Source organism: Buteo buteo, chromosome 16 (genome assembly GCF_964188355.1).
Source record: "Buteo buteo chromosome 16, bButBut1.hap1.1, whole genome shotgun sequence".
In the NCBI taxonomy this organism is placed as follows: Eukaryota; Metazoa; Chordata; class Aves; order Accipitriformes; family Accipitridae; genus Buteo; species Buteo buteo.
Window position 1 is genome coordinate 14251241 of NC_134186.1, and position 27664 is coordinate 14278904.

Consider the following 27664-nt stretch of genomic DNA (forward strand, 5'->3'; position numbering starts at 1 on the left):
TATCTTTCAAACTACAGCAGAAGCAGAAAATTAAGAATGTCAACCAATTCTGAACATACAGGAAGCTAGAACAACCCTGGCTAGTATTAATAATCAAATTATAATCGGGTAATTACTACATTTCATTCACCTTTACATACAGAACTGCTGTCTTAAAAGCAACCTTAGAAATAAGTACTTTGAGAAAAGCCTTGCTTTCAATTTCTGTGGAAGCCTAGTCATCATCCTTTGACTAGGGATGATAAAGTTGTTATTCTGAATTCATTCTAACATCAGAGTAACACCACCAGGTTCTGTTACTCCCTCACACTCTGACCATTCAATGTCATGATCTTAAGAGACTGAAATAGACTTTATTTCTAATTAAAGAAATGTTAGACTGCAGGAGTCTGTATTTAAACAGTGCACTCCACCACAAACCAGAGGGATTTTTTCTATTTGATAACAGCAAATCCCGCAAAAGAACACTGGCTTCATAAACTGAAGCCTAAAATTATACATGTCTTAACAGGTTACAGCCTGAAGCAGGTGTTTCTGCATATGTTTGAGCCTCCTGCGGCACGTGAAAATTGTTTGCAGAAATCCAGTTTCTTACATTGAGAACAAAAGGCTCCAGTTACTGAAAACTGCAGCATACACAATGCATCAATTTTCAAATCTGTAAAGCTTTCAGAACTGCTTGCACAATGCTATATATGCCCACTTTGCACTCAGGATCAACTATGAACTGTTTAAACGTAAAACAAAACTCAAACTGCCTCGTAACAGGGGAAACAATAAAGGTTTTCAGCAGCATTGCTTTAGTTACCTGAATGGGGAAAAGGTCTGCAGATCAGTTCAACCACACAGAAGGGTTCAAAGTCAAAACCCCCAACACTACCATACCTACTGCACAGGCACAGCATGCTTAACAGTTAACTCAAATATTTTATTTACTCCCCCAGCAATATGCCATAAGAACTAGACCTAGTGCGCATACAAAACAGGCAACTGCCAAAAACTGCCTTGAATACACTGCCCCAGGCACTCTTCAGACTCAGGCCAGAAAATGGACTGCTATCACTCAAGTCTGCCTTGCCATCCTCTATTTTTGAAGGCCCACCATGTGCAGACAGGATAAGTAACTCTGGAGCAACAGCCTGTTCAAAGATATTTATCCCTCACTCATCTCCCAAAGGCCCCTTCGTCTAAGACCCCATGAATCTCCTCACGTGACTGAAATCTGGAAAGACAGTGGTCAAGGAGTGATGGAGACTGGTGGCAACAGCAGCCTTCCCAACTCACATGCTCACAGCTTAAGAAAAAGAAGCCACTGGGAACCAGATGTGCACTGGAATATCAGTGTTGGCTTCACATAGCCTATTTCAGCTTTACTTCCATTTTAAAGCAATTCAAGACAGCTAGTATGGTTTGGAGGGTGTCTTCAGCTAAGGCAAATCTCTCTCTGGCAAACATGCTCAGGGCAAGAGTACAAACTTAGCTTATGCACTACCAGTGACTAACACTCGTACCCAAATAATCCCACAAACCATCACTGGGGTTATAAATAGGTAACCAGTAGCACTACTTAGCATGCAGTATCCCAAGGACTAGCAAGACAAAAATATCTGCAGACACTGCATTTCAGTATTTCATTCTATACCTGCTAATTAAGAGACAATAAGAAGCAGCTTCAAGTTTCACATACTATTTGAAGTGTTGTAATAATCTTTCCAGTAGTCTGTATTTGGACATCTTTGCTTTGGATATCAGCTTACCTTTGTAGCATGTATTTCTAGATATTTCCTGTAGTATGAGACGTTCTCATGAAGTTCAAAAAAAGAGAACTTCCTTATTTTAAGCTACTTAAGTTATACCCAGATGCATCATCCAAGTCTGAATATGCTAGCTCAGTTTCCTCATGTCCAAATAGATATACCAGTAGAAATTCTATTTATACAAACATATGTGAGTTTATTCATCTGATTATAAATAAATAAAAGCAAACAGTAAGGGAATCACTTATGCTTCATGCAGATAAAAGTTTACATATACAGGCTACAGCAAACAGGACTTTGAAGCACTATGACTGCAGCCAGGTAAATCTACTTTTGGAGGACCGTATCTACAGTTAATCACTTTGGGTCAATGGTACATCAGAAAACTCTTAAAAATCACATATTTCTTTTAGTGGCAAAACCTAATACCCAGCAGAATTAGTGTCTTTATTACACATTGGTTATGTGAACTTTTACAGTACAAGTCTACCACTGCTGCACCAATTGTCAATAGCCAGAGATTTCAGACAAGACAGTTGCACACAACTGGATAACTGGTTTCAGTTAAGTAGTTAGGAATGCATCCTTTTGTCTCCAAATACAGAAGGGGCATGGAATTTGTCAGCCTTCCATTATTGGATTTCATGTAGCACGGGAATGGAACCTATTCACAGAAATATGCTGTCAAGGGGTTATGAACAGGGCAAGACAAGATAAACCTACTGATGTTTTAAGAGCAGTTCTCTTCGACTTAAGGTACTGTAAAACAAAGCTGAACACAAAAATGCTGCAGGCAAAAACAACTGTTCCCAAATCATCCAAATGCCACCGAATAGATATGGTTTCAAGATAAAAACAACCAACTTCCTGGAATATTTTACTTTGTCCTTAAACAATTCATTTTCTTCATAAAACTCATATCCTCTCCTTCAGCCCTAGCAACATTTAGGAATTTAATTCCCATTTTCCTCTGTTTGCACGACCTGCCTTGGCTATTACCAGCTCAAGTGTTTTGGTACTAATAGGAGAAAGACAATGAGGACTAAAAAAAAAACCAACAAAAACCAAAACAAAAAACAACACAAAAAAATGCACAAACAACTTTGCTTCAGATGTTATTAGTCTTTAAAAGGTATTTTGAGAAAGTCCTTCCATCTTTCTTATGTGTTTTTTTCAATGAAGCTTTTCTTGCATTTATTTTAGACTTTGTTAGAAGACTATAACTCCATAAGACAAAACAAAAAACCAAATGCAAGGAAAAAGCCACAAGAATTAAGTTTAAAGAAAGGATGCGTAGGCTCAAATTGCATCCCATTCCCTGCCTCCCCCTCAAAAAGAGTTCAAGGAATAAGTACAATCTGCATGAATTAAATAAGCAACGGAACAACTTCTGTTCGACAAACACAGTATCTGTTTCTGTACACTGAACTTACACAAGAAAACAATTTCCAAAAAAAGGCAAAGTTGTACTTTAAAAATTACTCATTAGGTACACTTTTAAAAGACCATCTAATAAATTTTTCTATCCTTTTCAACAGGCACAGTACCCATCATCACTGTTTTTGATTAATATTACTAAGTCACATCTCTTCTTTTGATGAAATATTCAATATAGTAAGTAGCACCCAGAATTTTTTCCACAATTCACTTTCAAACCAAAAGCAGACATGTAACTTTATGAGTAAGAGTAGCTAATTCAGAATTTGAGGGAAAAAAAGAAAGTGAAAACTAGACAGAATTGAGCCAGAATTTTAATGTAGAAACTACAATGATGTCAGAGATGTCCAGGCTAAGGATGAAAGAGCAAAGTGTCAGGAAAGCTGAAGATAAATCTGTAAAGGGCAAAGCGTGAAAATATTAGCCTAGAAAGAAGCCACACACACACACATTCCAGCCAAAAAGAGCGGAATGAAAATTTTGAAATGCTGTTCACTTCCTTTCTCTAATCCTCACAAGAAACAATCAGAGAAAACTCACCATTGGCTGTCCAGGTTCTGAAAACTTAACTTTTATATCCTGCAGATGTTTCAAGATTGGTTCATCGTATTCCTAGGAAGAAAAATAAAAAAAAAAAGAAAGAAAAAAGAAATTCCCACTCAGCAGGCAATATTTAGAAGAACAAAATTTTAACCTAGCTTGTCTGTTCAATCTCTTCTTAAGAAAGAGCCAACCTTTGTAATTACACAACAATTTCAGGTAACGTTCAGATTCGGATCCAAATTTCTTAATCATAGTTGCAAATACCACATGCCAAGTTCTCAATCATTAGGCCTCATCTTCAGTAATAAAGCTGCTACCATGCTAGGCTGCATGAACATTACTGAAAATAAAGTAACTTCATTCAGAATATTTATTGCTGGTGAGATTCACAGAAAGATATGCTTCAGGGAATTCTTCCTTAACAGCATTAAAAGCAATTAATATAACTGAGGGCAAAACTACATAAGCTATTTAACACAAATTCAACCAATCCATGGGTATGCCTATAATATCCTTGCAAAAATAATCCTTTATGGACTAAATTAACAAAATTACAGGGGAAACAGCTGTTGTAAGCAGCACAAACTTACATTTTAGTATCTACAAATATTGTTACAAGATCACATCTTAAACTATCCACATAGTGTTTAGCAGTTTGGGTCAGCTGTTCTGCTTGTCCATCATTAGCCTTTCAAGCATCTTCAGGAATCATATTAGGGATTCTGAAGACTCAAAGATTTGGTCTCTCACACACATTCCACAAGCACTCACTATTAACTGGAAAAAGTAGCAACTCATTTATCATACAACAGAAGTTATTATTTTCAGAGGAGAAACTTACCTGTACTAATTCACTTAGCATATCTACGTTCCTAAAGATAGTAAACCAGAAGTCTGGAATTCCTTTGACATTCGTCTCTGCTGCTTCTGCTTTTTCTTCTATTACCACCACATTTTTCAGGTCTCCCTGTGAAACAAATAGAGGAACATTTAAGAAATGAAATTGCGACTTCTTAATATATTTAATAAACAGAGGTAGATGTACAAAATATTTGCCATCTCTGAAGCTGTGTTTAAGGAACATTTACACTGTTTTTTCTCTGTAAATGAAGTTAAGAGACACAAGGTTTATTTACATAACTAAACATATATACATTCAATTCAGATTTACTTTCAAATCATTGGGAATTCTTCTGTACGAAGACTAAATAGACCGAGTGACGGTTTCACTGACTTGACAAACAGAAATAATTAAAACACATTTCTATCTTTCTACCAACAGGAAAAAAATATAAATACATTTATATCCATCTCATTCCTGAGGCTTCATATGCCATTTAGAGAGTTTCATCTAGAAATGTAAAATTTAACTTTGCCCTCTGAAATACTGTTTTAGCTTCCCAATTTTGCAGAACACTTGGTAAAGCTGGTTTTCATGGTTATTATTCATTATTACACTGTCTTCAATTATTAATCTTTTGTGATACAAAATTCCCTGTACATAACTGATGTCCAATGTTACAAAAAAAGAATAACTAAGTCACTTTTCCATCCCCCCAAAACAGGAAATTCACAGTCTGAATTAGTTGTATTGCATCTTTCCTTTTACACCACTAGATAGCAGCAAATGTATAAGATCTTCTGAACAGCAGCTACTTGGATTATGACTAGCCAAGAATATGAAGCAGCAGTTACATGCCATCTAGACATGTTTCTGATCTTATAATTGCACGGAATATGGCCTGTCAATGCTGTATTTACACAAAGCCCAAGAAACCCTTTTTTGCTTATGCACGTGGAGTACCGTGTCATGCTAAATCTCATAAGATCAGTAAAAACAAGGACAACAATTAGCTTTGTATACAGAACAGTGTCCAAAGGAAACTGAAGGAAAATGGGCCAAGAAAAAAGTGCAAAGAAAACCTGACAGAATGGCAAACACAGCATTTAAGTAGGTCGCTTCTCTGAGAAAAAGCAGCAAGCCACAAGTATACATCTCCAAAAATGATAAGACTAAAAGGCAGCCTACAGATTATATTATCCCTCATAAATCTCGATAGCTCCTACTCAACAGACAAGTAGGAATCTACTAGCCAGCACACATTTTATTAGGTTAGTTCCATTTTATGACCAGGTGACGTATGTCTAATCTGTATTTATGGAAATGAAAGCTAATCATGTCCCCCAAAATAAAGGGGACAGGCAGACAAACAGCCAGCCTTCTATTATCTTGGGGTATCATGTAGCACTGGAATGGAACCCATTATCAGAAAGATACTGTTAACAGGTTACGAACAGTGCAAACAAAGGCAACTCTTCAATTCACTCAAGTTATGAACTTGAAAAAAGGCTAAACTAAAAGTTTAAAAGCTTTCACTGGACATAACAGTGTATTCATCACAAGAGCACATTACTGATAAAACCTTTATTTCCAAAAGATGAGTATTTCAATGGAAAACACTGTACAGGAATTAATTCTGAAAATCTGATGTATCTATAGTTCATTACCCAGCTTGTACTCACAGCTAGTTTTTCTTCTTCCTCATTTTCACTGTGCCATTCTGACTCTGCATCTGTGGGTTCAGCTTCCCCATTTATAAACTCTCTTCTCTGTGTTAGAAAAATCAAGAATGTAATTGAAGATGTAAAATTGCACATATGCAAACAGAATTGACTCGGCTAGGAGACAAAGATTATATACATAGACTTCCCACCTTATCAAAAAGGGGTTGATAGAGTGCTGCATATTTTCTCTCTAAATCATGTACTTCTTCATAGAACTTAGCTTCTATATGGGCACATTTCACCTGGAGCTGTTTCAAGGCATCAATTCTTCTTTTCACTGCTTTTGGTAAACTGAAAAACAAACAATTCTTTAAGGTTAAAAGTTAGTTGCCTCAGCATTATTTATTTTTATCACTACAGAATAGGGTGTTTATAACTAAATGCGATTTTTAAATAAAAGGCTTATGTCAAACACATATTTCTTCAAAACCTATTTCAAAAAGCTGAAAGAATCCTCTCCTACTCTTGTTCTCAAAGGCATTATCTTCTGTTCCATTCCCTGGGGCCATCACCCTCCCTGTGTAGTTCAGAGATCTGAAATTAATGCTTCTGTTTACACCTAAACTTTGAGACTAGAGTTGCACTGATCCATCTATGAAAAATAAGAACTGTGCATTCTACAGGGGAAAGTTTTGATTCATGGGTCATATTCAGAGAAGTACACATTGCCTATCTGTATTTTAAATTACTTAAGGTAAGCATTTATATATAGTCAAGTAAAAAGAACTACTTTTTTTTTTTTAAATAAGAGATCTACCAGCTATTGCCAGTCAAGAAAAAAAAAAAGCCAAACACAAGTATGTAGTAAAGGCAAAAATTTAAAGTTTAAGTCTACTCTACGGTTAATATAAAACTAAGCTTCAAACTAGGGATTTACAGATCCTGAACTTTCCACTACATCCTGGACAGCAATCTTATAGAAATCATCAATCAATGCAGCATATGCCCTGACAGAATAAGGGTCAGGGAGGGAAACAACGGGGAGGGGAAGGCAGTTATTTCTAACCAAAATAATAATACTGGCCAAGGAAAATATTGAACTGGACAATTTTGTTTGTAATTTTGTGTAAGTGAACTTAAACTCGACTCTCCCTTCCAGAAGTAGGCCACTATGAATCATGGTTTAAGTCAACCATTTTTCTTAGTGAATCATTTGTTCTAATTTCCTACCTTAATTATACAGTAATAACATTCTATTATGCTTTCAGTCTTTCAAGAATTTTATTACACCCTGTACTTACGTTTCAATGTAACTTGAAGGAGTAAGCGCTGTGTTGTCAAGACGTTCTTGTAGAGCCGCCAGGACCTGCGGATTCTGCATCACTTGGTCTGCTAGTTTTTCTATGAGGACAGAAAACCACTTTTAAAACACATTTGAATATATTTATAGTGCTTTTGTCATACTGTGTGTCTCACAGCAGTCACAGTAAAAACACTGTTTTCCAGATCTCAAACAGCACCACTATAATAAACTAATAACTCGAGCAAAACTACTTCAGTACTAGATTTCAGAAGGTAAAATTGGTTAATGATAGAAAATGCACATTTCCCTTTGCAAATATATCAAATCTTTGCTTTTAGAAGCAAGTAGTACATTGATGACATAAGCAAATTTCCTGTCTTCCCTTTTATGTAGGAAAGCGCAAAACAGGAGTTTCTCTATCCTCCCTCTATATTAGCGGTAGCTTATAAGCCACATATAAATTTGCAAGAGAAGAACCACTGAATTATACTTCCAAGACATTTTTAAAAGTGCTTTCCAGTTAGTCTGACTCCTGAAAAAGACTGATGGAAACTTTGTGTACTGTACAACAAAGCAGCATAGCATAGCACTGTGACCATTTCCTTGACAGCTACTGATTTTTTACATCAAGATACTTTTACAATCTGTAAGACTCCTCAAACAGTCTTCACAACAGTTCAGAGAAGACTATTTTTACAGGAGGTCAGATCTAAAATGCTTCTGGCTAGGAGTTAAAAATCCTTGCTAATAACTGCACAGGTGGTGATAGTGGGAAGACATTTGCTTTTCAAATCCTTCCATTCTCACTGCTCTTCTCCCGAGACATTAAAAACAATAAATTGCATAGCACACACTAAATTGATGAAGCTTTTATATAGGTGGGTTTGTGTACTGTTTGTTTTTGTTGTTTGTTTGGGGGGTTTTTTTGGTTTGTTTTTTCTTAATCCAACTTGACTGTAAGAATTATTCAATGGTGTCTACCAGTTCAGATGCAATTTCCCATTGCCAGTCACAAAGGCTTTCTTAAAAAAAAAAGTGAGACCTAAAGGACATTCAGTGACCACATATGTGAAACATATTTCACTATAACTTGCAAATTTGAGCATTCAGGTTAATAACAACAGAACTGTAGCTTTTTTCACACAGAGAAGTATTAATTTGAAAAGCATTATTCAGCAGTTATCTGTAGACCTTCCAAATGAAGAATAAAAACCTAAAGAGGACTTATCATAAAGATGCATTTTCCTACCAACAAGACAGTAAAGAACTGGCATACATACAGGACGGCTCATTTTAATAATTATGCTGATAAAGATTACATGTTAAAAACTAGTCTATACAGGCCTTATTGCAAGTGTCTAGTGCGTTATTTCACGCAATAGTGAAGCATCCTAGTCACAACATATGCAAAAATACTTTCCCTGTTACAAAAATACAGCCTTTATTTTTGCTCTTGGCTGCAATAAACATGGAAAACATCAGCAACCACACAGTTAGACTAGAAACCATTGCTTTGCTTTCAATAGCGAACACATCCGTAGTTTTGACTTTAAAGGTTTTGGAACTGTAGCTAAAGAAGCTTCAATACACAAGGCAATAGGCTTAGTCCACCCTTGTAATGTTACCTTCTACTATGTTTTTCTTACCTTTTTTGTCGCTTGCATTTTTAGCAGCCTCCACAGAATCTGAAGCAGTATCTTCTGTTTTACTAAAAGAATTGAAAATGTAACATATTAAAAAAGGTATCACACTACAAAAACGTTAATATTTAAGAATAAAAATATTCTGAATTTTCAGTGTTTATAAAACTTGTCCTGTAGTAAACAAGTATGCCACTAAAAGACATGTATTTCTGTCTTCAAGTTTCTCAAAACTTGGAAGTTTGGATATGAAACTAGTTCTAAGATGAACAGGCTACAAAGGAAAGGCAAAAAACCAACCAAACAAAAAAAAAAAAACAAAAAAAGACCACCCACCAACCACAAAAAGCCCACCAGACAAGACACAAAAACCCCAAAACAAAAAACGCTGACAGATAAATTAATCTCATTAAGTGAATGGCTGGCCTTTGATCTGTACTGGGTCACTCTGGACAGGAAAATGTTATTACTCACAAGTGAAAATACAAGATACCCTTTTAGTGCAAGTGATGAAGAAAAACATGAGAAAGGACACAAGTAAGAAAGGAAGATAAACAAGAGGTCAAAGCTCTTTGTTTCAAACTTCTAGATCAAATTGTTTTGATTAATAGTAAAAACATTCACTTCTACTCAAAAAAGAGATGTCCCTGTCCTCCCCATCTCCCTGCTGCAATGTCTTCTTCCATCACACTTCCTGGGCTGGAGAAAGAGAGGGCCCAGAATGAGTCAACAGCCAGCAAGCATTCCTCGTATTCCCTGCCAGTTTGTAGGTCACAAAATACAGGGTGGGTATTGATTAAATTAACCCTAACTCAGATACAAAAAGAGAAAAGATATCATATATGCAAATGGGTATTATTAGTTACCAGATAGACTAGCTTATCCAGCTTACCCTGGTGCGCTGCAAGCCTCAAAAGACCAGCATCACATATCTATCTACACCACTTTAACAACACTGTTATTTGTTCCAAAAATGCTATTAAAACTAGAAAATAAAACACTGCCTTTTACATGCTTAAGTCACACAGATCAGAGAAATGCTGAGGATCAGTGTTCTCTTCAAGTCTTTAGAGCACTTAAACACTGAAAACTGAATCAAGACAACACCAATTATATTAATCCAAGAACAGAGTAATTCTTATCCAATACACTACAATCTCAGCTTCTGTAGCAAATGAGCATTTTGTCCTTGCTGTAAGGAAACACAGTCTACTTAGGGAAAATATTACCATTTTATTCTTATCCATGTTTGGTAACCCATTCTTCATAGGTAAAAAAAATACTCTCCCACAGAAGACCACATATACAGTCAGCTCTAGCTGCCTTGGTTTAATTTCAAGAAAACAGTTCAACATACCTGTTATCTGCCATCTGTGTGCCTGTATCCACCTGCAATTTGAAATACAGTGTTTGAAAATATTTTAATAGTAATTTGTTTACCTCAACAGAGGATTAAAATAGAACAGGTCATTGCTTAAAACCTCAATATAAATTAACAGCTGCTGGTTCTGCTAAGATATTCATCATGCATAACCTCTTACAGTAAAGTGAATAGCTGCCATAATACCCAATCCAAACTGAAACTTGCTCACAGTTTTTAAACAGTCTGTTAGGTGCTTTCATTTAACCCTTTTCAACTTATTTTTTCTGTTAAGTATTCCAGATGTTAATCCAGTTCTACCAGATCATAAGTCTTCAGTCTGAAGACAAGTGTCAGTTTCCTAAACTAGCTCTGCATTCTATTAAAAAAAAAAATCAAGCCAAAGAGGAAGATATATAATTTTCTAATTCCTTGACAGTATCACAGTAAATAATTAATTTTTAATCTCTGCATATACTATATTACTACGCCTGATCTGAAAACAATGAAAGTTCAAATGAATTACAACTTCAGAATTACTTTTTTCTTATGTCACCTGAGCAGAAAAATATGCCTCACTTGCTTGTCTAATCAAGGCTATTTTTGTGAACAGCTGCTTCTGCTGCACTATACTGAATGACAACCTAAAACTGCTACTAGATAAAAAGAAGCAAAACACTGAAGGAAGGAGAGAAAATTATTTACCAAAAGAAGGGGTTTTGACAGCAGCTATGAAGGCAGAATTCCCTATATAAAGATTTGCCTTGAATTCATTTATCGGGAGTGAGAAAACAAAGAGGAAACATAGAAGTTAAAGTCTTGGTATTAGCAATGATTGGAACCAAGTTTAGCTCAACTACCCCAGCCCCCAAGATGTAAATTAGCTCCCTGAGAAATCAGAGGGAGCCAGACTGCCTAACTTAATTTGCTGTTATTTCTTTATTGGAGTGAAACATCCAAGCCTGTACATCTATTTTAGTAATACAGGTTGGGGGATTTTTTCCCCCCATTCTAAACAGTTCATCACAAATCCAAGTAATCACTACATACCATACAAAAGCATAGGTGGTATTTTCCACTATCAAGCTTTCAAGAAAGCAGATGTTAGTCTGCCAGTCAAATTTAAAATAAAATGTACTTTCCATCATTCATGAGAGTCGACAGGTCTGATTTCTTACAAGCAGGCTGATCTTTAGCCCAGCTTCCAACACAGGGCTACCAAAGAAGAACCTAAGTGCTAATGACATCTTGAGTGGCAGCCAGAGCAGGGGGCCCAGAGATCACATGCACTCTCCAATCTGGAAAATGCTGATTCCTGCTCTAAGCTAGAAAAGCAACACTTTCATAACCACTTTAAATAGAGTTGAAAAGCTTTGTTCATTTATAAAAGTACTAAGAGTATACTTTAGATTATGCCACAGGAAGTAAAGTTGCTTAACATCTACCAAAAAAGCATATGAGCCCACCCTATAGATTAAGTCCAGAAACAAACAGAAGAGGCTTCTTGTAGACTAGGTCTGTTTCAGCAACCCAGGCATATTTATTTGCCAACACTTAATCTTGCCTTAAACATAACATGAGAAAGTGGCAATGACAGCAACCATCCGCTAGAGCGAAATGGAAGAATTTTACTGTCTTACAGCTGAACAAATAAATGAGCATACATGAGTCCTTCCTTCCATAGGAGACAGAAGGCAGGAAAAAAAAGATAAGATTAAAAAGGTAAGACATAGCAAATTGACCAAATATCAGAGTTCAGCCAACAAGTTATATGATCCTACTCACTATTAGGGGAAGCAATAGTAAGCAACTAAAAATGCAGACTCGCATTACTTAAAAATCAGCCTCCAAGACTTGTGTCTTCCAACCTAGGCCCAGTGACAAAGCTAATGGAAAAAATCCACTCCACATACAAATTCTTCTGCTCAGTTGTTTGTGCTGTATTTCCTGCAGGGAATTACTTCTCAACCCTGCTGAGGGAAGACAAGATTCTCATTCCATCCTCATTCGTGTTTGGAAATCATGGAATAAAGTTCCCATAACCTGGATAATTTTTAAATAGCAGTTGAATTAATCTCCACTGGAGCAGACATGAATTGGGCATGTTCTGACAAAAGGCATTCACCTAAGTAACAAGAAACAACAACAACAAAGAAAAAAAGACACCATTCCCTGGTGCAAATACATACTTTAAGGCTTGTTTCGCTCCTCAAAGTTGTTCCTTGGGCAGCTAAAAAGTAAAAAGAAGTATATAAATAAATAATTAGAAGCAGCTTTCTAACAAAACAGCTTGTGATTCCCAGCTGCATTACAGCTGTCTTCCAATGACTTAACTGTTGCAGAGGTACTAACACAACTGTTCAGTAAAAGCTGGTGAAGGCAGGGGAGGGGAGAACATTTAGATTTTAGAGGAACAAAGTTAAATGCACTCCTAGTTGAAAAAGTACACTAGCAAAGCAGTGAGCTTTCGTATTTATTGCCTTAGTTATTTTCCAAGCGAGGGAGCTCAGTTTACAGACAATCAGGACCTGAAAAAGCTATCAGAACGCCAAGAAAATAACAGTATAAGGTATTGTTATTATCCCTACCACCACCAATAAGAGGCCAAATTAATATCTTCTTTCTTCTGGGCAGTTCACTGTTTTCAAATGACTAATGCAGACATGAAGCTCTGCGGAAAGAGAGGACTACATCACCCACTTGTCCCACAAAGCAGGCTGCTGCAATTTGTCTAGCACAAATGTCACACACTTAGTCACTTAAAACAGCAGGAAACTGTAAACTGGATGCACACCAAGATAGCAAAAGTTCATTATAAGGACAAGTAATATCCTGAAGGATGCAACCTTAAAGGAAAAGTCTGTACATTTAATGGCAAGACATATTCATAAATAGAAGTGTACACAGGATAAATTTTGTCTGCTCTGCCTTTTTTTTTTTTTAAGAAAGCCTATGTCTTGTTGTACAAACCTTCTAAACACAACTGGAATACGAAGCAGGAAAATACTGGACTCCTGAACTCACAGGAAGACTTCTGCCCACAACTGTTACCATTTTTTGTAACTACGACAAATCAGAAGGGAAAGTTATGACTTCCGTTTTAGAGCTGCTGGGATGCAACTCTGTGGGAAACCACAAACATAATAGTCTGATACTTCTTGTAAGGAAAATTAAAAGCAATAATGAAAAACTTGTTGAAAGAAGAAACTCATTAACCTGTTCCACAAGCCCTGAACATTAGCAATACTTATGCTCACCTTGGAAGTTTTCTTGAGGGAACGCTATTTTAGTTACAGACGACTTTATGAGAATTTGGCTAGTGGTTCTGGTTTCACCTATAACTTACATACTTCTCTACTTATTTATTTTGAAGCCTCATAAGCAGATGTTACAGGAACGGAGTCAGACAAATCCTACAAACACCAATACTGTATTAAGTAAATAATCGTAGCAGCAGCGAAAATTTTAAACAGGCCCTTGCTATAGGAGACGGGGACCTCGAAATTAAAAACTGAGCCCCCAAAGTCCCACACCACGCGGGGGGGGACGGGGGCGACACCAGATCGTGGATGAGGTCAAACGAAAGAATCGCGCCTGACCTAAGCGGCTAAGGGTTTGACTCAACCCAAGCACCGCGGCGGGAGTGAGACGGAAAAACAGTTCACCACAAACAACAGCCCTCCCACCCTCTTCCTCCCCCACTTCCCCCGGGAGGGCGGGGGAAGGGAGGGCTCGCTGCCAGGCTCCCCGGGGCGGGCGAGAGCGGCCATACATGTGGCCGGAACCGCTCCGTCCCCCCGCGGCCAGACTCAGACCAACGCAGACTCCCCCCGTCCTCTCGGTCCAAACTTCTCAAGCCAGCCTTAAAATGGTGCCTGACCGGGCCGGGCCCGCCCCTCTCCGCCGGGCGGCTCCAGGCGGCCCCCACCACCACCGCCGAGCTCCACCCCGGAGCAGGCCCTAACGGCCGCCGCACGCGCTGCGGTCGCGCCGGCAAGCTCGGGCCCTCCGCCAGCCCCACCGGCCGCCCGCCGCCCGAAGGCCGGGCGCTCACGGCCGCGGCCCCGCCGCGCCCTCACCTGCCCGCGCCCCGCGTCCCCTCACGCCCGCAGAGGCAGCAGCGACAGCCGCTCGGCTCCTCGCAGGCTCACTCGGGCTGCGCCGCCGCCAAGAAAGCCCCCTCCTATTGGCCGAAGCGGGGGCGCCTCCCTCAGCAAAGACGCCGCCGATTGGCCCTGGCAGCGCCACAGCCGCCGCGCCGCACGCGGGCCATGTTGACTATCCGACGGCGCGGCGCTCAGCCAATCAAAGAGCGAGCGGGGAACCGCGGGGTGGGGGTGCGCTGGGGGATGTGCGCGCGGAGCTGGCGGCGCGCGGGCAGAGCGCGTGATGCTGGGGGGGGGGGGGGAGGCGGCTCGTGCCTTCGTCCTTAAAGCGACAGAGGCCGCGCGAGAGGGGTGGGCGGCAACATGGCGGCGGGCGCCTGGCGGCAGCTCTTAACGCCTTGTAGGCCGCGCTCTCGAAGCGCGCCGGGGAGTAGGGCCCCTCCGCCGGGCGGGGTGACCTCCAGCTCTTCGTGCGGCGCCCGGGCGGCCTTTAACCACCCCGGCGGCGCCGCGGCTGCTGCGGCGTGAGCGGTTTGCTCGAGGCCGGGCTGCGGCTGTCCGGGCGGCGGCGGCGGCAAGGGAGGGCCGGGGCTGCGTGCCCGGGCGCTGCCGGCTCGGCGGGCGCTGCAGGGCGGAGGCGGAGGCGGGCCGAGCCGAGCGTGCGTGTGGGGCGCCGAGGGCCGATGGCCGCCGCATCCCGGACCCGCACGCAGGGCGCTGCTGCCTTGCCTTCCGTTTGCCGTTAAGATGATCCGTGCTGAGGGCTGGGAAGTGCAGTTTCTGAGGCATCCTGTGGCTGGCTTTTAAAACGCGGTGCTGCTTTCCAGTTTCTTCAGCAGCAACGACAGACGTAGCAACTCGCATCTTCTGCCCAGTCGCCTGCCCGCAGCGCAAGGTTTACTGTCCTAGCAGATACACGTACGTGTGTTTGAGGGGTTGCGGTTAGTTGCATTAATAATGCGATCATGGTTTTAGGAACCTCTCTGTGCACCATCTGCATGGATGAGACTAAACTTTCAAAGTTGAAAGTTAAATCAAAGAGCTAAGTGCTTACTATTAAAAAAAAAAAAAAAAGCCCTTCTTGGTGTTTCAGATGGAGCACCTGTTTGAAAATGGAGCTGCTAGCCTTTCCAGCATAGTTTCCTAGTCTAGATACGGACATAATTTCCTCTTCCATAAAAAAGAAAACCAACAAAAAAAACCCCTAACAGCCTGGCTTCTGTCTGTATGGCAGTTTGTAAGCAGCAGATGCTGTGTAGCATGGTGTTAAGAACAATGCAATTTCAGCATCTGTGGCCACTGAAAGAGTTTTAATCTTTCACTCAATAGGAAAAACCTTTAACCCTTTACTGTGTCAGTGGATTCCCTTGTTCTAAAAAAGGTGTTCTCCAGGTCTGTAACTTAGTCTTGGATTTCAGTAATTAACAACTAGGGTTTATCATCACAGTCCTTTCACTGGCAAAATTAAAATTTGGAAATGATATTTTATTAATTAACAACTAATCAATACATTAATGTTGGATTAATTCAGTTATTGTAGGAACTTAAGTGACAGGAATAACAGGAATCATTAAATAGGTAGCAATACTGTAATTAAAGAATGTGATAACTTTGAATTGCATTCAGACAGCTAAAGAACTGCAGGAATGTTGTAGAGTCAGCTGCACAAACAAGCAGATTTGGTGGGCCAGAGGATATGCTCAGTGGAAGGTTGTTCTTCCACTTCTTTTCTTTGCTTCTGGCTCCCTTTCCCTGTTTCTCTAAATCAGTCCTTTTTCTAACATCAGCAGGTTAACAGCCTCCTCGTATTTCCATGAATTCCTATTTTGGGACAACTTTATTCATTTGGGACAACTTTATTCATGGTAGTGACTACACTTAATTCTCAGTTTTCCAAAGAAGAGCATAATGAACTCTGAAAGGAGGATTTACCTGAAGGTATTCTTACTCCATGCTTTTGTTCTTGCTCCTGGTTCATAGCTGTCAAGTATTCTTTTAAGCTTTTTCTGTCAATCTCAATTTTGTTAAAAGCTATTTCTCCTTTCCACCCAGAAGACGTTTGGAGTACAAACTCCAAACTTTGTCTCCTATGAAGATGTAGGAGGTCTTGTTTGAGTATGTGATCTAGCTGCACCTTTCTGCTGTTGCAGGAATACACTGCAGCCCTGTTCAGACTATTTGTTGCACTATTGCATCTTCTGTGACATGCGTAGAGTTTGTCCCTCTGCACTAGTTGCTGTCTTGTTAACATAGTTCTCATAAATGCTGCAAACCCTGAATTAATTTAAAATTAGGATGGTCTTGTAAAAGTAGATTTGGCTTCTTCTGGACCAATGATTAAAGCCTTGAAACAGGTCAGAGTGCTAGAAGTACTTGGCTCTCTTCCTCCACTGATGTATATCAAAGTAAACACACATTTCAATTACTTTATGTACTTGGATTTTTAGTGCCCCTCTCCCAAGGCATTAATCTCCCATGATCAATGAGGGATTTTTGCTGACTGTTGTCTAACCTCTTGTAGCACGGTGGTAGACTTTAGGACTGTGGATAAGGCACCATCTGTGGAGTCATCTTGCTGTCAGGTGCTCCTACCCTGCAGAGAGCTGCAAAAAGATATTTGCTGAATCACCCTGGCTTGATTTAAACACCCAGCCTAGCATAAAAGAGCTTGGCGAACCAAACCTGAGAGAAGAGATTATGGCAGAGCTGCCAAACAGATGCACTAGACACTGGAGAGAAAGCTTAGGCTGAGATCTGTAACTGGCATTAAAATATCTGTGTCTTCTGCCCTTGGGTAGGTATTAATGGAAACTGCTGTCACTTAGTGAGATGCCAGACATTCACAGCCTAATTTGAGAGATAAGACTTAGTTCGTCAATGACTTTTTCTGGAGGGGGAGGAAGAACTTTGATCATTGCTAAGTGGAGCCTTGGTACTAAATAGCTAATGTGCTTCTTAATTAATTTGTTCCATCTCGGAAGACATGTTAAATACTATGTAGTACAGTGTCCTGTACAGAAATTGCCCTGTGAAATCACAGAGGAGTAAAAATTGCTTTTCATATTTGTGTGGTAGAAACTGTGTAATTAAAGAGGGAGCTAAAGTTGGTCCAACAACTACCACCACCTGAAAATGTTTAAACTTAGCTTAAAATGTAGAAAAAGCAGCTGAAGGTACATACTGTATGTGGCAGAGATTTGCTTATTTGCACACTTGAAATGCATCAGTGGTTTCCTGGAACAGTAGACAGCAAATACAAACGTTAGCATAAAGAGGTCAAGGAGAGTATCATAAATGTAATTAGGCACTCATTAAAGTCTTTGAAAAGACTGGTGGCAATAAGACCAGGTTGAACAATTCACAGATTTTTCTACCAGTATCTGAACAAACTGAGTGATGAACTTGTTCTCTTTAGTGGACCAGTATTCATATTTGATATTAATGTGAATATTCTCATTAGAAGGCTGAAAGGCACACTCTGAGCAAAAGACAAAAACAAAATTTGCTGAAGCCGAGTTTGGCCTTCAGCCAAGGGTGCCATTAAAACCAGAAACACCACACTTCTATCTTGCCTTGCCATCTCTGAATAAATTCTTTGATAGGTGAGAAATAAAAAGCTCCACGTTGTACAGACCAACACAAGGTCTGTGTTCCAGAAAATGAATATATTTTAAAATTCCAAGATTTTGCTATGGGGATTTTCATAATGCTTAGAAAAATCACATTCCAGATTGGCTTCCCTGAGCATGTCTATGCATATGTGCACATTTTAAAATTAAAAAAAAAATAAAAATTAAAATACTGTGGAGTCTGTCCTCTCCCTTTTCCTTGCTGAGAGAGACAGGTGACTAAGACACTGAATGCAGACCATTGCTGTTGCATTCTCTTCTCCTGGTTGCCAGGTCATTCTCACTAAGCAGGTACAGTAGAATTCACTTAAATGCCACCTTGATGGATTGCCAGTGAAGAGGTATTGTGCTGTTTGTTTCAGTAATCCGCACAGGTCAATTGGCACACCTTCACCAAAAAAGTCATCTTGAACAGTGTGTATCCAAGCCTGGCTGCAGCATTCTTTGTTTGCCAGCAAGTCTTCCTTCAGGAGGACTTCACGCATACTGTTATTTTTTTGCTAAATTGTGGCTGCAAAGAGGATAGAAGTAACTGATTTAGAGTAGCTCTGGAGCTTGTTTTTTGTTACAAATTCTAGGAGACTTTAGTCTATTTTTTTTTGGCTCTTTGCCAAGGTCATTGTTTTTATTATCCTACTGCTTTGGGAAGAAAAAGGAACTCAAAATATGGGCAAAAGTCTGATTTTATTTAGAGAGAATGAATTAACTTCCTGTTTGTGTGATAAGGTAAAAATATTTTAGCAGCTTCTTTACAGGAGAAGTTGCTGATTTGTGTGTTGGTTTTTTTTAATAGAAAATACTTATGCCTGTCAACTAACTCACAGCTGCTTCATGAAGCAGACATCTTCCTTGCTGACAACGCTGACTTCCGAGGACAGCTGAAACAGACAGGAAGAGAAAATTGCAACTGCAAGACCAGTTCAAGTATGGGGAGAAAAGTTAAAGTATGGGAAGGTTTTGAGGGCTTTATTGCTGGAGGAGTCAAGTGACAAGCTTGCTTGAAGAAGGCAACTTTGAAAATGCATGAACTAGATAGCAAAGCACTATAAAAAGCAGGGGAGAATAAGTAGCTGTGTGGACGAACAATGATCACCCAAGACACAAGGTGAGCCTGAAGAAGAGAGGATTTCAAAGGCTCTGATCCTTATGATGTATATGAAAAGAATCCAGTTGACTTTAGGAGACTTTTGTTTGTGTTCAAAGAGAATTCAAAGACAGGAATCCTGTTACGCTGTAGCAGAAGAGAAAGATGACTTTTAACAGCACTGATGTTTCAGATAAGGATTCTTTCAAATCGTCTTAGCTTAAAACAATCAAATTGACAATCAGACAAAACACGGAAATGGAAAGCATGAGCTAAATAATTTTACAGGTAGAGTAACACTTTAATGGGGCAGTAAATAAGCAGAGACCCTTATCTGACATGACTAACCATAAATTTAAAAAAAAAAAATAGAGGGAGGAAGCAGTGTATGTATGCAGGAAGCATACAGAAAGACTGGAAAATAACCTTTGGAGAATGTGATTCTGAAATGCTTCTAAGATCTATGCAAGGAGAGTTGTCCCCAGAAACAAATTTAAGCATTTGAGAAGGGAAAAGGACATTTTTAAAAAAATTCTTCTACATAGAGGTAGTAGCTAAATCATGGAATTGGATTAAGTTCTACTAAAAACATAGCAGGAGGAGAAAAACCAGTGTGTAGGTGCAAAAGCCAGGATGTTATCATGGAGATGTCTTAAACTACAATCCAGGACAGCAATGGATTAACAGCATCTTCTCCGTAGTTATATACTAACTAGCTTTAAGCAAGTGCTAATTTGGATCACCAAAAAAGAATTTCTGTAAGCAAATTACTGTCACTATTTGAAATTAAGTAGCAACTTCAGAAGCAGCCTAGGCACATCCCATCCCTTCATGGATATCCTGAGTGCACATGTGTCTTGGGGGAGCATGCTGGGAAGAAAACAATGAGCTGATAATGTTGAAGAGGGTTAGAATCAAGAATGGTATAAAATGCAACTGATCCTCTTCTGTTCACAGACCAAAGGATAGAGAAGTTGCCCTCGTCGCTGGGGTTGTACAGTTTAAACATGCATTTATACAATTAATTAGAAATTAGCAGAATAATCAAATACTGAATGCAAGATGAATTAGATCAGTAATAGCAAGCTAAAGGAAAAGCTCTGTAAACCACATTTCAAAAAGACGGTTGTGGAATAAAGATAAGCTCTATATTCTCCCCAACATACAAAGGTCACATACAACTTGTACTTCACAACAGATTTTATTTTCTGCATACAATATGCATGCTCTTTACTGACCTTAACATTCCATACGTTTTCAAAGGCAAATACAGACAAACTAGAAAAACACCCTACTAGACTTTTCTGTTACTCCAAATATGTTCATTCCTCAGAAGGAGGAATATAAATATAAAAATATAAAGCAAAGATGTTTTAACTCTTAATTAAGGAAAGGAACATAGCCTACTGGTTATAGCATGAGCCTAAAAGTTAAGAGAGCACAGGTGTCACAGTGTGACCTTCTGCAAGTCACCTTGGGGCTTAAGAATACTTGATGAATGTAGTTCTGCATATTTCTGCATATCGGACACTTAGCTGTTATATGCAGTTGTGAAGTAGATGAGTTTTTAGGATTTCATTAACTTAATTTCATTTAGTAGCTACTGCCAGCAAAGTGCATTATTAGGCAAGAATAGAGAACTGTCCTTGCAGACATAACGTGACCGTACTACACCAGAAAGATTATTAACTCAGGGTTAAATTGTCATGTTAAAAACATCAGTCTTGAATAATGAGCAATGTATAGCTCTATTTCCTAATTGCAAACCAATCCACAAACTGTATCTCAGTTAGAAACGTCTATTAATTTCCCATGGCTCTGAACAGGTAGTTAGGTACTGAGTACTTTGGATAATCAGGTACTTTGGCAGCACTCCTGTTTCCTTGGAGGGATAGCTCCAAGAACGCACCACCCTCCACCATTCATGTCTTTCCCACCTGTTTGTTCAATACAGGTGCATTTGCCTTTTACTTACCCACTTGATTGCAACTGCAGGTTGAGCAAAGATGATCTGTTCCCTTTTGCAACAAAGGGACTGTTAGCTTCTACCATGCAGTGTTCTGGGTATACTTATGAGAGTTTTTAGTAACAGCAGCTAGAGTAAGTATCATAGTGGAACTACCCACTTTTCCTGCTTATGTAAAGATACTACAGTCATCTGGAAAATACTGTTCTTACTGTGGGACAAATTACTCAGCTCCCACTTAGTAGTAAATTTTGCTGACTCTGACATATTCCAGAATGCAAGCTACAGTGGGTCTTAGAGAGGAGATCAGTATGGAGGACAAATTAACAAAGCCTGTACAGCTATAATAAACAATCCTTACGTGGATTTGCTGACTGAGCAGCACCTTCCCAAACAGAACTGGCAACCATTCAACCTGCTACCATTGTTGCGAAGAAATTTCTTACAGGTTGGCTTTTTTTAAGAATGGATTTTTATTGACTTTCCAGATGACATTATTAATCCACGTAAACAGGATTTTTACTTTGCACATAATAGAAAGTGTAAACAGAAATTTGAGCATCAGTATATGCTCACTTCTCCAATGGTGACCCAGAACTCGCCTTCTAAAAAAAGAGTCCTGTTGTTTTCAATTTGCACTTCCATTCTGAACCATTTGTAGATACTCCTTGTATAGCTTTTCTTGGGTTTCATAAAGTTTCTTTAGCTTCTTAATTTGTCCTTTGCTGAGTTCTTTGCCCTCTGTATCATGGGTGGGAAATCCCTGAAATATTTAAAAAAAAAAAAAAAGAGTATTTAAGATAAATTCTTGGACTGCTTTTGCTCCTTATGTAATCATGTTTTAGTAAGATAGAGTGATAATGTCATAATGACAGGCTCTCAGGATGGGGTGCATCTTGGCTAATTTTAGTCACCTAGAAGTTTGACAACTAACTATGACTACTTGGGTATGTTCCTTTCCCAGTTAATGAAGGGGCAAAGGGTGTATTTATTTTCTGTCCTGTGCTAACTAAGGGAAACTTTGACAACTATCTTCTAGATGGTTATAGTTAAGAGAATAATGACTAATCCCTGAACAGATGGTTAAGAGACCACTTTTAATCATACCAGCATACTGAATCCAAGGCTTAAAGCAAAAGCAGTAAAAGATTTGTGTTCTCGATGGAGAAAGTATGATCAGAGTTTTTATGGACATTCTCCTTGGCTTGCAGGGGTATTTACCAGTATTTACACTCTCCATTCTTACTTGCCCCCAGGGCCTGAATTTGTGCAGGTGAAAGGACAGGTAGAAGCAAGATCAATGTCCCAGATCAAGCACTGAAGGAACAGTGCTTTATGTTTTCCAAGTAACACGTTTTATCCTCAAGGGGAGCAATCAAGAGCAGCCCCTTCAGAGATCCTTTGCCAGGAGAGACCAAAACAGTGGGCAGAAACAAAAAGGAAGCACAGGACCTCTCTGAAAAACATCAGTTCTGGCAGAGGTAGGGAGTTTGTACTTGCAAGTGAATTCCTTGCCTTGCAACAGGGTAATACATCTGTGAACAAACATTATACATGTTCCTACCCACAATATCTACAGGGAATTTTGCTCTGCGATGAGAAGGCCCAAAGGAGACCAATGTACAATGAAAATACCCTTGAAATTATGGCTAACAGTTAAGAGAACCTTGCTCCTCAATGCAAGGTATTTGCAATAAAATTAATATATCACCTTTTCTTTCTCTCCTTCCCTCCTCTCACTACGTTAATAGCACTGCCCTGGAGGTTTTGGAATGAGATAAGCTACGTACATATACAAGTGAGTATATACAACTGGGGAAGGAAAGCCACTCCCTCTCTAAAGAAGAGTCTCTTACATTTTCATCAAACATGGAATATTTGTCATGTTCTGATTTAAACATTTCATGTGGTGGAATCTTCATTTTTGCCAGTTTTGCTGCCTGTAATATAAAACATGCATTAACATCACAGTTAATTACTAACAACCTGACATATGCAAAAGGAAAAGTGGACTATAATTTGCAAATCAAAGAGCATTTAATTCACTGTTGTTTATCATGTGAAAAGAAACTTTCAGTGAGAAACAACTCAGTAAGTCTTAGCTGTGCTTGTCCGGGGCGGCGGGGGGGAGGGAAGCATTTTAAATCTGTAGAGAACCACTTAATAAAATATATGTATTGCAGGAACTCAGAATAACTCACTTATATACTGATTTTTGCTAATTTGGTTCCTTAGTGTTTTAGGTATAAACATAAAGTGAATAGTTGCTAAGATTAAAGAATATTCAGCAGTTAACTCACTGCAAAGGGAACCACCTTTATCAACAGTTTCCTGCTGACAAGCACAGTTTTCTACGCAGGTCACAGCAGGATCAGGATGCAAGTAATTGCACTGAAAATAAATGAACTTTCACTTATCTGTAAACAACTACATCTCAGAGTCCATTCCAAGTAGTTTATGCCCAATGCGAGGGAATCACCTTTTTGAAAGAATGCAAAAAGCTACTTGGAATTTGTGGATGGTAAATGCTATTTATCTCATTTTCTCTCTGTATATGGTGCTCTCTAGAAGTTTATATCCTCTTTTAACCCAACAATGCATTTCCTGTACTGCTAGAGTCATCAGCATGGCAAACAATCTTTTCTTACGAGTTCATCTCATCTGGCTGTCTACTCCTCATCCAAAGCCTAAAACCTCTGAGCTATCTCAATTCCAACTGTAAGAGATAAAACATGTTTTTACAAAACACGACATTTCAGAGTTCAATCATAGGGAACAGGTGAATTCTTAAAGAGAAAAAAGTTTTCACAAATACCTACAATACTGGAAAGGCAAGAAAATAATAAATGACACAAGCAAAATCCTCTCTAACAGGCATGTAAGATACTACTTTGGCAATTAAGGAAGTAATACTCGCTATAGTGCTACAAATTCTTCTAAGAAGCTTTTGCAGCCTTTAGTTGTGTTTTCAAAGATGCCTTCTCTATAATAGGAGCTGAAAATTCAAACCTGAACTGCAAGCCAAAGTCATTCTGAGCAGGAAATTGTAGACAAAAAAAAATAAATGGAGGCCCAGTTAAGGCTGGGCAGAGAGCCTGTGCTCTAATGTAATCTTTCCTGCACGTGACTATTGCTGCTAATGCTTTTCTTCAAAAACAGATTAAAAGGATCTGAACACTTACTTCCTGCTGTTGTTTTTTCCTGGCTGCTTCTTCTTTCTTCCTTTTTTTCTCTTCTTCAATCTATGAAAGGCCATGTTAATGAGTAAAAGGTAACTATTTAATCTGGTTGTTTTCTACAAATCTGAGCCAGCTAGCTCCCCTGGATATCTAATTACAGACAGAACTGGCAGCACGACCTGCAGCAAAACCACCATGCCTTATAATTAGGATTGTCTGATACTTCCCACTGTACGACTTTGATTTCATGTGCTTTTATTCACAGTTAAACCAGTTTTAACTGTTCAGAATGCATTTTGCATGCAAAGTGTATACATACAAAAGAATATCTACAAGGCCTGTGAAAGAAATGGTCCTGCCATTTCACGGGGAAGAATGTTTTGCAAATGACTTTAAAAAAAGACCATATTTTGCTGGTATTTTAGGCTCTTGCCTCAAACTGTGAAGACATTACAGTTTCTCAAGAAGCAGTTGTATCCCTTGATGTTCCTAGGGAAACAACTATCCAAATTTAGCCAACTTATGAAACTTGGAAAAAAAAAAAATCTCATCTGGCACTTGCTAGGAGAGACCTATCAGTTCTCCAAGGGTTCTGCCAGTACTGAATATAATATTGCTTCCAGGGAAAATGTACTCTAGCTGCAGGTTCCACCCAGCAGCTATATACAAACTGCCGTCAAATGTCTTTTTGATGAAAACATCTGGAATTGGCTGAAACTACGTTTTACTTCTCCCTTTTCTAAAAAATATCTACGTGGAAGGAGAAATGTTGGAAAGTCTTCCAAACATTTCTAGTCATGATGGAATTTTATTATTTGTTAAAACTGAAGACAGACATATGAAATTTACTTTTAAATGTTACAAAGTCAAATATTAATGCTAGGAAGTGCCAAAAGGAGGGTTTCAGTACAGACCTTGTGCATATGAATTAGAATTCATATTCTTTAATATAGTAACGTGAATTCTTGCCCCCCCAACCTGAATATCTCACTCATCCATACTACATTAATTAAGATTTAGCCAGTGCATTTTGTTCTCACATATCAGATAAATACAGTCTAGTTCTATGGAAAATGTCAACTTCATTTCTATAGACAAAAAAAATATTACAAATCAGCTTCTCATTGGAATTGTTCTTCCAGAGAAATAAGAAGTATGCATGCAATACTCAACATCCCTCAATTATATGAAGATCTTAAAAAACAAACAAACAAAAAACCTTAGAGGTATTCATTAGGTCCCACACAAAATTTTCAAGAAGCTACTGTTTCAAAAATTCTTTTCCTGAACACACTCAAATTTTAGTATCAATTCTCTTATTTTCCTTGTTGCTAGTCTGTTAAGATTTTTCTTACAAGTTATCAAAGACATGCAAAAGTATCCGTACCTTACACATTACTTTAAATTTTTGAAAAATAGAATGCTTAAAATAATAACCTTTTTCTTTTCTTCTCTTTCTTTCAATAATGTGTCCTTATCCACTAATTTAACCACAGTTGGAAGTCCTAAAGAAGCAAAAACAGATGAATGAGTTTCCAATGCTTGAACAAAGATAAATGTATTTACCCTATGATAAATGTTTTCTTTTTGCAAGCTGAATGCAAATACAACTGAGCAACTTATCAAAAGTGATTAAGAAATTAGGCGCTATACAAAAAGATCAAAAAGATTGCAATGTACATTTTTATATTCTATACATATATTCCAATATACAGTTCTATAACATATATTCATCCATCACAAATATGATATGCTATAGTTTTGCAGTCCTTGAGTTTGTTGGATTATTCCAGATTAGGCTTGACGGGTTGTTTTCCCACTTCTTATGAAAATAGTAAGATTATAAAAACAGCTACCTACAAAGTTGCAAGACATAATTGGGTACCTTCATGATCTTCAAATCGAACACCAAGTTCAGGAAGGATGTCATCTCGAAGAGCATCACTCAACTGCAGCACTTCAGTTACTACAGAGCATGAAAAATACTTTTAGTAAAGTAAGATTTGGTGAAAGTATACTTCTGTCCTGCTACATAGTTATTTAAATGCAATTAAGAAATTGCCACTCTCTCACATAGGCCAGAGAAAGTTCTTTTGTTTGAAAGTGATAAACCTTTTAAGGAGGTACTGCCTTCTTTCAGCTACAAAGGGAATCGGCATGTTTCTTTGTAGGGACTTGAAATTCATAAATTTCTTCCAAGATACCCTCATTGTTCCTGAAGGAGAACAGAAAGAAAATCCAAGGCAATTCAGAAATGATGGAATGATTCTGCCAGGGTATAGTGGAAGGGTATACAACTCAGGAAGATCCTAATGGTTGCTGTAGGATTTCCAGTAAGAAGCGTTAAGAACTCTATTTTAGAAAAATCACAAAATAACATAGCCTGTGCTACATCTAACAGTGCCTTTGAAGGACTATGATTTTGTTGGTTTGATAACTGCACATACTTTTGTCAGAGTAACTGTAATCCAAACATCCTCTGTTTCTACAGATAGTTATCTTTACCATAGTCTGACCAAGCTGTTTCTTTCAAGCAAGCTAGTTGCAGCAGAACAGAGAATTTTGATTTGGCTTTCTGGCTGGTGATCAGGGCATCACAACTAACTTTTTTTTTCCTTGCAAACTTATCAAAGAGCCTTTGATGACAGCATATGGTTAAGAACTCAAGATTTAGCTGAAATAGATGCTATCAGGTCTTAAGAGGAAAATAAATCTTCATACAAGATATTTACTTGGATGAGAAATTGTATCAGCCAAGAAGCAGCAGAACATGTAAGAGGAGCTAAATGCATCAAGAAGACCCAGTATGTTTCTGTTGTGAACTTAATTCAGTGGCATTTTTTAGAGACAGCCTTGTATTTAGGAGGAAACGCTTAGCAAGTGTGACAAGATAGATACTGGGGTTAGATGATACCATGTTCTCCCTTTCAGCAACTCTCAGCTGGTTAAACCTAAGAAGTAATAGGGGTCTCAAAGGTAGTAATTCTGACAGGAGAAGCTACCATGCAGACACTGTACCAAACACTGTATATACCAGTAGATACAAGTGCCATCCCTGAGCCTTCATCTCTTCCATAATTCTCAGAGACTCAGAGAGCTGAACAGTGAACAGAGCACCAACTGTCCTAATACCATAAAAAGGAACAGCCACCCTA

General features: G+C 38.7%; 2 protein-coding genes, 1 long non-coding RNA gene and 2 other non-coding genes across 13 annotated transcripts in view; 1 reads left to right on the top strand and 4 right to left on the bottom strand.

Moving 5' to 3' along the window:
- NAP1L4 (nucleosome assembly protein 1 like 4) overlaps positions 1–14735 on the bottom strand; it is a 29954-nt gene extending 15219 nt beyond the window's left edge. For 4 of the 6 annotated variants that reach the window (XR_012653141.1, XR_012653142.1, XM_075047927.1 and 1 more), the window contains exons 1-9: positions 14625–14735; positions 12735–12775; positions 10543–10574; positions 9192–9253; positions 7544–7643; positions 6452–6593; positions 6261–6347; positions 4579–4704; positions 3735–3806 (exon numbers count right to left, since the gene is read on the bottom strand). Coding sequence is in view for 4 of the 6 variants with exons in the window: in XM_075047927.1 (XP_074904028.1) it covers positions 3735–3806; positions 4579–4704; positions 6261–6347; positions 6452–6593; positions 7544–7643; positions 9192–9253; positions 10543–10556 (603 nt within the window). In the remaining 2 variants the exon portion in view is untranslated. Of the gene's footprint in view, positions 1–3734; positions 3807–4578; positions 4705–6260; positions 6348–6451; positions 6594–7543; positions 7644–9191; positions 9254–10542; positions 10575–12734; positions 12776–13133; positions 13212–13802; positions 13933–14624 lie in introns of those variants that run through there. The other 2 variants (XM_075047929.1, XM_075047928.1) reach the window with 2 other exon arrangements.
- On the bottom strand, positions 2344–2464 carry LOC142040659 (small nucleolar RNA SNORA54). Its single transcript, XR_012653255.1, has one exon. It is a non-coding gene; the product is annotated as a small nucleolar RNA SNORA54 (small nucleolar RNA).
- On the bottom strand, positions 5913–6040 carry LOC142040657 (small nucleolar RNA SNORA54). Its single transcript, XR_012653254.1, has one exon. It is a non-coding gene; the product is annotated as a small nucleolar RNA SNORA54 (small nucleolar RNA).
- A 595-nt stretch (positions 14736–15330) lies between the features above and the next one.
- LOC142040271 (uncharacterized) lies at positions 15331–23157 on the top strand. 3 transcript variants are annotated; one of them, XR_012653145.1, is made up of 3 exons: positions 15331–15569; positions 16442–16589; positions 19074–20743. It is a non-coding gene; the product is annotated as an uncharacterized LOC142040271 (long non-coding RNA). The 3 variants fall into 3 exon arrangements; XR_012653144.1 differs by lacking the exon at positions 15331–15569 and adding an exon at positions 23082–23157 and having other exon boundaries at positions 16132–16589; positions 19074–19652; XR_012653143.1 differs by lacking the exon at positions 15331–15569 and having other exon boundaries at positions 16132–16589.
- CARS1 (cysteinyl-tRNA synthetase 1) overlaps positions 20547–27664 on the bottom strand; it is a 36587-nt gene continuing 29469 nt past the window's right edge. For both annotated transcript variants that reach the window (XM_075047932.1, XM_075047933.1), the window contains 5 exons: positions 26395–26475; positions 25947–26014; positions 24513–24572; positions 23187–23270; positions 20547–22093 (listed from right to left, as the gene is read on the bottom strand). In XM_075047932.1, the coding sequence (XP_074904033.1) occupies positions 21959–22093; positions 23187–23270; positions 24513–24572; positions 25947–26014; positions 26395–26475 (428 nt within the window). In that variant the 3' untranslated portion in view covers positions 20547–21958. The remainder of the gene's footprint in view (positions 22094–23186; positions 23271–24512; positions 24573–25946; positions 26015–26394; positions 26476–27664) is intronic.